The sequence below is a fragment of the Phoenix dactylifera genome, chromosome 5 (assembly GCF_009389715.1).
Source record: "Phoenix dactylifera cultivar Barhee BC4 chromosome 5, palm_55x_up_171113_PBpolish2nd_filt_p, whole genome shotgun sequence".
In the NCBI taxonomy this organism is placed as follows: domain Eukaryota; kingdom Viridiplantae; phylum Streptophyta; class Magnoliopsida; order Arecales; family Arecaceae; genus Phoenix; species Phoenix dactylifera.
This window is the reverse complement of record NC_052396.1, coordinates 2,998,454-3,010,050: the sequence shown is the minus strand read 5'-3', so window position 1 is coordinate 3,010,050 and position 11,597 is coordinate 2,998,454. Positions and strand designations below refer to the sequence as shown.

Genomic DNA, 11,597 nt, shown 5'->3' with positions numbered 1-11,597 from the left:
AAAAAGAAGAAAGAGAGAGGGTGACGCAACCTGTGACTACTTCTTGCAACGATAGATTGCCATGCCGAACTTCTGATGAAGACCAATGCGTAGAATAAAATTGAGAAAGCCAATGCACAGAATAAAAATGGGATATAGTAACATAAGACTTTATTTTTTTTTTTCATAGATTGTCCACGATTGTTGTATCCATTGTTTTTATTTGATATATATATATATATATATATATATATATATATATATATATATATATATATATATATATATATATATCTCTATATATATCTATATCTGGGTGGAGTTGCTAACTTGGAAGGCTAAAGAACGTAATTAGAAAATCTCAAATCTTAAGAGTTTTATTTATTTAGGAGGAGGAAGTTTATTTTATTTTGTTTTGGATTAAAATTCTTATAATCTAATTTAGAAAGAAAACGATCATATAATATAAAGCCTCAAATTCATTTGGTTACACAATTTTTTATTTTGCTTTCTCTCAGTGACTTGCCTTTTGAGATAGCTTATGATCATTCATGGTAGAAGCTAGGATGTAATCTATAATACAATTTTACTGGATCGATTTTTAGTGTGTTTGCAGATTTACTATAACTAATCCTTATATAAACGTTTGATTGAAAGCTTTCAAACAATGATGGAGAGGTTGTAAATTAGGTTAGAGAATTTATATTTTATTACGTTTATTTCTTCTTTTTTTACACTAAATATATTAATAATTTTTATAATTTTAGTTAAATGTTTTTTCTATGATTCTAGATTCAAATCTTAAATGATGTTAGAATTTGGTTAATTTATAGTAAAGGGTTTCCTACTCACACAACTTATTTCTATTTTCATAAAATAATATAATAATAACATCATTGCTTTAAAATATAAAGCATAAATTTTAACTTGAAATACTTACTAAAAGTAAATTATTATTCTGACCGAAACCGATAAAACGGCAGTCATATTAAAACTCCGTTTCCAAAACTCACGAGGCGATTGGGTGCTTAAAATACGAAAGCAAATACCCTACCAATCATCTCGTGCCATATGGTATCGAAGACGTTTGGTGAAATTTCTCGCCCCGTCGCGTTAACCCTAGCTAATCCGAACCGTGGGAAGAAATGGTCTCGTGCTCCCTTTCGTCCGGCCCCAATCGTAGCCGACCAGTAACTCCGGGGCGGAGAAGGTCCCACGCCGTCGCCTCCGACGAGAGGTCAGATCTCTCTCTCTCTCTCTCTCTCTCTCTGCCCCTTAACGGCGATTTAGGGTTTTTTCGTAGCTGAATCTGATCTCCTGAAACCTAGTCAAGCCCTATTTTTATCTGATTTCCTTCTTTTTTCCAATCCAAAATGATTAATCATAATACCCTTTTGTGCATCAAGAAATCTTGGAGAGATTCATGTGAATTGCTGAAACTTCTTGCGTGATATGGTAATTTCCTTCTGGTTCCGTTGATTCAAGATGTGAATTAAGTTTTGATGTAGGCTTTTCAGCTTGAAGTACCGGTGGTTCTATGGAAGTTTCCAAGAGTTACGAGCAATCTAATGTCTGGAACTAACCCAGATTTCGAAAAACTGTAGTCAAAGCGATTTTTTTAAGATAAGGGAAATGTAGAGCGTGCTGATTAATTTGGGATCCTGTTCTCAGGTCGACTGCAGTAGTAACAGCTTTTGATTGTTTTTCGAGACATAAAAGATATTGAATGAAGTGGTAATCAACCTCCATGTTTATGTTTGTATGCGAAAAAATTGAATTTGAGGGAGATGACGATGTTAGCGGTTTTCCCGATGCAAGAGATGTCCACTATCAAAGAATAAGACGATCTTGGAGCAGAGAACAATCCAAGATTATTTAGCAGCCATAGTGGATTGCAGTTTTCGTAACAAGTAAAAGAAGGGTAGAGACGAGCTCATTTTTTAACCTGTTTGCTTTAATTTGCTTGGTGACAAGCTTATAATAGCCAAGAAAAGTTGAGAACTCCACGGTGCAAGTTAAATTGTCTATCGTGATTTCATGTACATGACCTGGTCAGGAATATCTGGAATCTTAAGTTTTAGTAGACTTCGTTCACCACCTGATAAAATAAAAGAACTTTTTGGACCTTTCATGTTCTTTAGGAGGATGAAAGAGACCCTCAACAATATGATCTTCCTTAAATAATGTCCAAGTTATTTTTTCCTGTCTTTTTTATTGTTTTTTTCTAATAGTAATTGATGTTATTTAGATTTCACTGTAGTTTTTAGCCAAAACTGACAAAGAAAAACCATTGAAATGTTAAAAGGATATTGTTGAGAACTCCAACACATTATGAAAGATCTAGTAGAACAATTAAATGTTCTTATCATTTTATTAAAGCAGATAGGAGATTCATGATTAGCAGTTGATTGTTGATCTTGGTTCCTTAGAATTAGAAGTTCACATCAATTTGAAGCAATAAAGCCATCACATGCTCGATTTATTTAAAAAAAATTGAACTTTGTTTAACCACATGCTTACCTTACCTCTTCGAATCTTCAAATGATCCCTGTTTCAAAGTTTTTCTGTGTCTGACTGCATTAATATGGCTTAACTTTGCTTTGACAACACTCTTGAAATGATTTAGGGGAAACACAAGTTGTTTAAACCTATCTGGATGGTATATTGATTTTCAAATGGGCATGTTAAGTTCTAACAATTTTGATAGATGCAGACCTATACCATAGCGCATTGTTATGCTATGCTATGATGTGCGCTGATGTAGTGTTGTATGAGCTATTACATGATATACACACTCTGCATATTGGTAGTCTTATAGGACTATGGAATTTATAAAATGGTACATCACAACATAACTTGCCCTAAAGCATAAAGCTGGAACTGATAGCTTGGGATTATCAAATTCGATGACCTGCTTGGAGAAAAGAGGGTTGATGAGTATTTTGACATTTTTACTCCAATCCTCATCATCGCATTGGAACAGCAGAATTTTTCCGTCTAACCTGGCAACATGAATACGCCCCTTATAGTTTGAGGTTCTTCATCAAAGATATATGATTAGCCTGTGAAGGGCTTTCAGTATGAATATTCTGATCCTCTGATAGGCACTAATTAAACATTTAGGTTCTCTCCAATGTCCTTATGAAAATACTAAGTGCAAAGTGATTCAAATGTCTTGCTAACCAAAATAGTGTTTGAAGTGGACACCCTTACTATTTAGACTTAAGGTTTTTCACAAAATTTACGTTAGACTAGATAGTCCTTTTATATTTGCAAATGTTAGTAATTTTTATGCAATAAGAATTGCAATTTTTCTGTGCCATGCAGCCCATGAAATGGTTTTTCACTCATCCAATCATTATTTTCTTAGTAATATCTTTCTTTTCGCTTTCAGATGATTTTATTTCTGCATTTCAAACTGAACATGAATATGAGCTCCTATGAAATCATTGCTTTTCAAAATGTGTCTAATTGAAAGTTTTAAAAATCAGAAAGCCAATTGATGGTCAATACTGGCATCGGTTTATTTGCATTACTAGAGCTGAGGAAAGGAGACATGTGAGGTGAGAGCAAACCAGCTACTTTATTCCTGTTTGCCTGAAGCGCTATGTTTGAGGTATTAAGAGAAGTTTGGAGTGAAGTGTTTGCCAAACCAATATCTCTATGCTAGAAATCCAGTGCCATATGTATTTCACAAACTATTAAGAGCAAGGAGCAAGTGTGCCCCTCCTTTATTTCTGGTCCAGGTTCTGATCTTTTTGCACAACTTTTATTGGCTTTCTTTAGCATTTATGTTTTTCTTTATTGTTTATTATGCTAAACCATGTTTCTCTGTTGGGCTTTCCTTTCAGGCTGGAAGGAAATTGAGGAACGAGAAAGAAGTGTAAGAAAAATCACGTGGTTGAGATGGCATCATCAAAAATTCAAGCTCTATGGAACCACCCAGCTGGCCCTAAAACCAGTTTGTCCTTTTCCCCTCCCCTTTTCCCTCTCTCTGTTGTTTGATCCCATTCTACTCCTATTAATGATGCTTCTTTTTAAAAAAAATCCAATTCTCCTCCTATGATGGTGTTTGGTTTTAACTCTTCAAATCAAATTCAATTGCATCTTGATATCAGTCTGTTTTGTGGATGATAATTTCTTATAAGATATTCTGTTTCTTATTCGCTTGGGTTACCACAGGAAACATTTTAGTTAGTTTGGAGAATTATGAAAAATTGATTACCAAACATGTATTGACCTAGGCCTATGGATATGATCGAGAATATACAGTGGGATTTGCTAGATGAGGGAAGAGTTTCCTGATTTAGCATGTGGATTCTCGGACTCAGGTGTATCTATTTTTCATTTATATGTTATTATGAATTTAGAAATTCTTGATGTTTATTTTTCATATAATTTCCCTGCATCTTATGTGCGGGATATTGGGAAGAATGTGCATCTATTTTAAACTGGTGATAGGAAATCTAGTTTCCCATCTGACTTTTCTTCTTGTACTTCAAGGAAGTAACTGTTGGGATGTTTGAACTAAGAGCAACATATGTAACTGTAGACAATATTTTGTTTTCAACAATGTGGTGATTATTCTGAAAATTATAATATTATTTCAGTTTAGTAGGGAGAAATGTTTCAGATTCTGGTTTATTGGATATCAAATTTGTGGCAGAGGCACAAATTTGGAATCACATATTGGATATCAAATTTTTCATGAAGTTCAGTACTTCAGTTTAAAATGAGCAAAGAAAGAATTTTGGAATCACATATTCTGGGGGAGAAAACTCCTGATAACTTTGATCTAATTACTGCTTGTAGAAAATTTCTTCATCCACTAAATTATGCTGTAGTTGTTGAAGAAAATAAATAGACTCTAGATGTAGTTGTCGACAACAACATAAACTGTTAAGCAACTGCATCGTCCTAGCAAGAAATACAACTATTATTGTTATCTCACACTCTTTTCAGTAAGTTTCATAGACACCAAATTTAACTCATTAAAAAAACAATTGTTTTAAACCTTCTCTTTTCTTATCCTTTTTTGTGAAATTACATATAACCTGGAACACTGATAGAGAGCTTGATATGTAGATATGATTGCAAGTTAAGTAGAAAGATTCGTATGAAGTTTCTCTTCTTGTTTTTGTAACTATTTTCTTAGATCTTTGTCTCTGATTAACTTGCATACGTTTATGTTTATCATTCACAACTGTAACATGTTTCTTAACTACAGTTCATTTCTGGGCCCCAACTTTTAAATGGGGTATAAGCATTGCAAATGTTGCTGACTTCACCAAGCCACCTGAAAAAATTTCCTACCCTCAGCAAATTGGTATGTGGATCCTGATGTTAAAACAAATTTTGACACATTAAATCATTTGGAATAGCCTTGCTTTTCTTTTGCTTTCCTCAAGGTGATTTTTGAGGCTGAACATTTGTCTCCGTTTTTTGGCTGTCCAGCTGTTACTTGCACTGGGCTCATCTGGTCACGTTACAGCACAGTAATCACACCAGTAAGTCTTCCATAGAGGATCTTTAGTCATTATTTCAGAATTGTCTTATACTTCTCATGTCTTTTAAAGTTGTTCCATTGTGACCTGGGTTTTTGGGTTCGAAATATAGAAACAACCTTTTTGTATGCAGAGAGGTAAGGCTATGTACATCCGACTTTCCCCATGCGGGAGCCTTGTGGAGTGAGACCCCTTTTTTTTTTCTTAACTTCCTGTGTCTTTTAAGAGGTTGTAGCTTCAAGATATCTATTGTTAGTTCTTTATTTTCTTAACCATATGCATGTAACTAACCAATTTCTGTTGTTGTTAGTTTTTTTATTATAGTAATTGTTTGCTTAGAAGTAGAGCTGATCACGGGCCTTCTGGCCCGCCCAGCCCGGTCCAGAATTTTTCGGGCTTGGGTATTAAAAAAAGGCCCATGGGTCGGGCTTGGGCAAGAAAAGCGGCCCGACTAAAAAAATCGGGCCGGGCCTGGTCGGGCCATTCTGGCCCATTTTCAGATTCCAAACAAAGAAAAAATCAGGCCTGTCGGGTCGGGCCTATTGGGTCGGGCCGGGCTAGACGGGCCTAAAACCAGATTTATAAAGTCGGGTCGGGCCTAGACAAAAATTTAAGCCCGACAGTCAGGCCGGGCCTGGCCTGGGCATAGCCATCGGGTCTAATTTCTGCTGTAAAGCCCGGCCCGGATTTTGATCAGCTCTACTTAGAAGTTTGATTGTCAGTGTTCAACCCTTCACTGACCTATCTATCTAAATAGTTTAACTTTTATATAGACACAGCATTTTAACTATATAAGGATTTCTTAGAAGCTCATTAGAATTGCTACTTTGTGGTTTGCCAATCTCCATTGTGCCTTGGTATTATAAGGGCAACTTATTGTTGCTGTGGCTATCTGATTAGTGGTTTCAAGTGGCATAAATATGCTAAAACTTTACCAAGTCAGTACACCAACCCAGGGCTTTCAATAGCTGGTTATTTGAAGTATCTATTGCACTGACTATTTATTCAAAAATAAAGAAAAGACACAAATGGTGCTCATTATGGACAAAATGTTGTCGAGATCCCGCATTCCTAACCCTCCAATGGCACCTTAAGGGTTAAGATTATCACTTTTCAAAGGAGATGATGTATTTATTATGTAAAGGCATCATTTGATAGCCTCAAAAGGCTTATCTATAAGAATGAGAAGGGAAAAAGATGTAAACTTTTTATCTTTGATAGGAAAGATTAATGAAGAAGGATTTTTAAAACCTAAGTAGTAGTTAGGACTAGCTTATTGGTTATGGCTATAATTGCTGTTTGCTTCATCTGATGAACATAGAATTAAGCTCATGGTCTTGTATATGCAGGAAATTCTGAGAAAACTATTGACCCATTTTGGTATTCAGGCAACTATTTTATATTGAAAGAAATCGAACAACTTAGTTATGTTAATCAGCGGGCGTGTTCTAACATAATGAACTTAGCTAAGAAGCTATGCTCTTCCGGAATTTATCCATTTTTACCTGATAATATTATTTGCTGCTACAAAAAGAAAAAGTTTTACGTATTATGCCTGCTGGCTTTTCTATCAAGAGGATCCTTGTGCCATTACTTGCTACTGATCTTATTCTCTTGGTTTGACTTTGTAATATTTCAGAAAAACTGGAATCTTTTCAGCGTAAATGTTGCAATGGCTGGGACAGGCCTTTATCAACTTTTTCGTAAAATTCGGTATGCTAAATTTTGGTTTCACTACAATTTGTTTTATAAATGGTTAATGCCTGTTATAAATATGAAGTATAACAAGATTTGTATTTTTCACAAGACCTTTTTACCAACCAAGTCTATTATATAAGCAGTGGACAATTATAGCTCTACATTACCTTGTAAAAATGTTAACATAATCGTTCACATTTGTGCTTATGATCCTGATATCATTGTAGTTAGAAGGGTCCCTAAGTTGAGAACTTAATTACAGTTTTAATTAAAGATTATTGTATTGAATATAATGTAACAATAACTTGAAGGCTGCAATTTGATAATCTGGCTTTAGTTTTCAACTTTACATAGTGTCTAATGATGTATAGTGTTTATTTTCAAGAACAAAGCAAAAGAACCAATCTTTTTCCCATCACCACTATGAGTAGTTGGGAATCCCAAGTAGCTGGAAAACAAAAAATGCTCCTCCATTGTTCATATTGAGAATCATTGATTGACATCTTTGCTGGTTCATTAAAAAGATTGGGCCTGTATAGTAAATATTCTCAGAGCATCCTATTACCAAGATATATTATATGAATGCTGCTTTTCATGACATGGAACCTAGTTAATTTGCCATATACCACTCCTAATACATCTCTACTACTAAATATCTTCCGGCATCGTGGATTATGAGCGTGCAAACTGAACAATAACATGTTCATTTCTATTCGATTTGTTCCTTCCTTGCTTATCACTCGGCAAATCCATATTTTTCTGTTACTGTAGTACTAAGTGCAACTAAACTGAAATTTGCAGACTTGCTATTTGCCTATGCCTGTCAGAAATTTTTTATATCTTTCAAGTGTTCCTTTGAGTGTGGAAACTGATACTCTCACATCCACTATTACTTTTCAGGCATGATCAGTATTCTGAGGTGCAAGAAGTACCTGCAAAAGAATAAAAAAATTATCATTTCGGACCTTGCAAGTCATGGATCGAACCTTTTTAAATAGGAACAACACCAAAGTGCTAGTGGAGTTTGTCATGTTTTATGGTTCGAATTCAACAAAATACTTTTTGTTTCTCAAGTACATGGAAGGATGAAAAAATACCTGCAATAATGCCCTGCCTTTTCATTATGAGCAGTAGTTTGGTGTTGGTGTTTGTTTCAATCTGGCTGCTCTCATTCACGATCTGCTTTGTGCTCTTGGCCTGTACTTACAGTGAAAGCTATTAAGCATTCTTTCCGTGTTTGATCTGGAATTGAATGAGAACCGGCCGAAAGTTACTGCGGTTCAAACCATCCGGTTAGTTGAAAATGCCTGTTACTATTTCTTCAAAAAAAAAAAAAAAAAAAAAGGTAAGATCATTAGACTTTTAAGTCTTTTATTCGAAAACATAGCTGTTTAGCAAACTGGATCTTACTTCCAATTAAGTGGTTCCAAGTTCGAAACGTTCGGACGTCGATTAAATTGTGGAGATTGGATGTTTTCTACTTGGATACGGAGTTTGGGAGGGCTTATTGGTCCGCCAATAGTCTCGGTGGTACCAGGTGTGATGTAGCTTATAGGGATAACCGAGCCGGCCCACAGGTGGAGAGAATATGAGTAAAATCGGCCGGGGTGTCCAACACATGGTTATTTTTGTCCGCATCGAATATTCTCCTGGTGGGGTGGAGGCCCAATGAAGGTTGCTATGCGGTGGTGGGCTTGTCTTACAACTTGGAAAAACTTCTGGCCCCATATCTTTTCGCTATTATTATGGAGGCGTTTATTCTTTCTCTCTCCTTTTTCCTTTTCTTAAGCAAAAAAAAAAACAGCCGTTTCGTGTGGCTATTAAAGTTTTGGAAAATAACATTGCAGTTAGTGGCGAATTTATGAAGGGATTTGTAGAGAGATCATCTACACGACAGTGACCGTTGTCACCACCGTTTGATTGAGACCACGAAATGATGATAAATGGTGTCCAAGGGACCGCCAAGAAGAGGGGAAAGGGAAGCGAAGGGTAAGAGGAAGAAGTGGGGAAAGAAAACAAAAGGAAACAGAGAGGCCTCCGGCCCAAAATGGCCGGGCCCCAGCCTGCCAGAAAAGAAGAGGCAGCCAGGCCCACTGCATTGTCTTCTTTTCCGAGTCAAGACTCAGGTCTCAACCAACGGTTGGATAAGTAGTCCTTTCCAGCTCCATTTTTGTTCGTGGAAAAATATGAAGACTTTGGTTTGCAGATGAGGTCTTCTGCCTCTGGGATAAAGTAGGTTGGTTCGTCTCGGTAATATATATGGGACTGATTTCAGCTCCAAAGTTAAGTTTGGGTTTAAGCGCTGTTATCATATACAAGCCTGAAGGATTTCATGTGTCTCTTGATACTTATATATGTTAGGCACACCTACTTCCTCAGTGTTCCCTCGCACCCTTCATGGTTGTGGTTTTCTCTGATATTTGATGGCTTTCCATTTGCACTGCCATAGGTGATAGGTGATGACTGTGGGGAAGCCTTTTAGTATTTTCTCCAGGTTAATTGCTCGTAAATGGTAAAGATGATTGTGCCACAATTACACTTGATCATCCGGTGAGTTTTAGAAGGTGCGAAAACATACAGATGTATAGTTTTTCAAAACTTTTGTCAAGCATGTCATAAATAGAGATCCTATTTTTCGATCATAATTCAACATTCATTTCCTAGGAACCATGGATTTGGCGATGCAATCATAACTTCAGTAAAATTACAAGTTGATTGATCAATTTTGTGTCTCGAAGCAGTCGTCGCAGTAGGCTAATATTAAGTCAAAATCAGATATAGTGAACCTTTGTCGATAACTTGTTTTAGCAACCTAAGATTGAAATCTAATGTTAAGCTGGTTTGAGATGAATTTGTCGATCTAGATTCTGATTTACATGGACCACTCCATGTTCTGTTTTTTCTTACCCCTTCAAGTACAAAGCTTCTTTTTAATTCAGAGTAGGTAAATATTCTTCGCATCACCATTATTACTTCACGAAATATATTAACATCAGTTGCATCAAAAGACAACCTTGTTCTTTTTCAAAGGACTCAATTAATATAATATGAGATTTGGTTCTATAGACAAGTCAGCTTTTCATGATATAAAGTTGGAATTAGCTCAAAGAACGAACTTGAAACAAATGTGATTGAGGAAACAAGCTATGCTGATTCCTTTCTTAACTCAAAGAAAATCTTTCTGGGCACTAGTTTTTCAGCCCTGCGTAATTTATTTGATTTATAGAACAAATGTCGCGTGCTTCTCATTTTGCCTAAGCAGTCAACGAAGCCATCAATGGCGTAAAATGAGATTCGGATTCCCCTATGGACCTTAAACTAAACGGCAACAGAGCCGTGGTTCCACTGCATCCAAACACGCGCCTCTTTACACCATTACCGAGGGCATCCTTGACACTGCCAAGAAATTTCTTTTCCGTTAAGAATGAGATTAGATCAGATCATTGGAGCATATTGAAAGTAAGAAGAGGAAAGTGGGTAGATGTTTCCCACCTCGAAGCTTGAAGCGCTGCAAGGCCACGCCTTCCGATACTTTGCCTCCAAAGGAACAAAAAAACATTAGAATCGTATTGTATCATTTAAGCGATCGAGCGCAAGGTGGCCAGCGAAAGAGACGAGTAATTTATTTTAAAAAAATAATGAGAAAAAGGGGGGAGAGAGAAAGAGAGAGAGAGAATAGGTTAGTCAAGGTGGCCAGGCCCAATGACTCAACATAAAATTCAGAAGAAAAAAAACAACCTTGAGGGAATTAACCACAAATCACACGGCTAGCCTCATCCAATCTCCATCTGTCCTACGTGTAGGGTTTGAAATAGGACGAGCTAGGCCGAACTACACCTCTATATGATCCTGACTTGAAATATTTTTTCAGGCTTCAGGCTAGCAATGACACCTCCGGCATCCGCCATCGCCTACCCCACCTTCGAGAACTAGCTGGCTTGGCTCCGGCTCAAGTACCAGAGGGGCATTGCGATGAAGGCAGAGCAATAATAGTTCAGAAAGTTCAGCGACAGCAAGAACAATATGATGCTGCCATTGGTGCTACTCAAGGAGGCGGTGGCAGCGGAGAGGCTAGAGGATAGCCGAGCCAGGCCCATCATGATGATAGAGCAATAGAAAAACCAAATGAGAATAAAGATGAAAGGGTACTTCAATGGAACCGCAGTTTGCCGATGGTAAGAGGCTCGACTTCACCTTTTTTTGGACTGACAACTAGTAGTGAGGGACGAACTTTATGGATTGGAGTGGCAGTGGAGGCACAGAGAGCAGAAGTTGAGAACGGTGAACCCTAGATGAGTTTTGATTAGGAATCAGGACTCTTCGAGGGAAGAAGAGCCCAGCAAACTAGGAGGACAGATCTATTTTGCTTCAGGAGTCAGGACTCTTTGGAACCAAAGCAGGCTAGACATACCCATT

The 11,597-nt window shown here is 36.9% G+C and overlaps 1 protein-coding gene across 4 annotated transcripts; it reads left to right on the top strand.

Annotated features, from left to right (window-relative positions):
• Nucleotides 1-1,073: 1,073 nt before the first annotated feature.
• Nucleotides 1,074-8,429, top strand: LOC103704627 (mitochondrial pyruvate carrier 4-like). 4 transcript variants are annotated; one of them, XM_008787986.4, is made up of 8 exons: nucleotides 1,082-1,216; nucleotides 3,471-3,542; nucleotides 3,650-3,725; nucleotides 3,831-3,940; nucleotides 5,207-5,305; nucleotides 5,434-5,486; nucleotides 7,123-7,196; nucleotides 8,082-8,429. In XM_008787986.4, the coding sequence occupies exons 4-8, from the start codon at nucleotides 3,886-3,888 to the stop codon at nucleotides 8,125-8,127; spliced, it is 327 nt and encodes a 108-aa protein (XP_008786208.1). In that variant the 5' UTR covers nucleotides 1,082-1,216; nucleotides 3,471-3,542; nucleotides 3,650-3,725; nucleotides 3,831-3,885; the 3' UTR covers nucleotides 8,128-8,429. The 4 variants fall into 4 exon arrangements, with proteins under 4 accessions (XP_008786207.1, XP_008786208.1, XP_008786206.1 ...); XM_008787984.4 differs by having other exon boundaries at nucleotides 3,471-3,725; XM_017842189.3 differs by having other exon boundaries at nucleotides 1,125-1,216; nucleotides 3,519-3,725.
• The last annotated feature ends 3,168 nt before the right edge of the window (nucleotides 8,430-11,597 follow it).

Coding starts and splice junctions, on each gene's coding strand:
- LOC103704627 (XM_008787985.4), top strand. CDS start 3,886: ATGGCATCATCAAAAATTCAAGCTCTATGGAACCACCCAGCTGGCCCT. Junction 3,941..5,206: donor CCCAGCTGGCCCTAAAACCA/GTTTGTCCTTTT, acceptor TCTTAACTACAG/TTCATTTCTGGGCCCCAACT. Junction 5,306..5,433: donor TTCCTACCCTCAGCAAATTG/GTATGTGGATCC, acceptor TTGGCTGTCCAG/CTGTTACTTGCACTGGGCTC.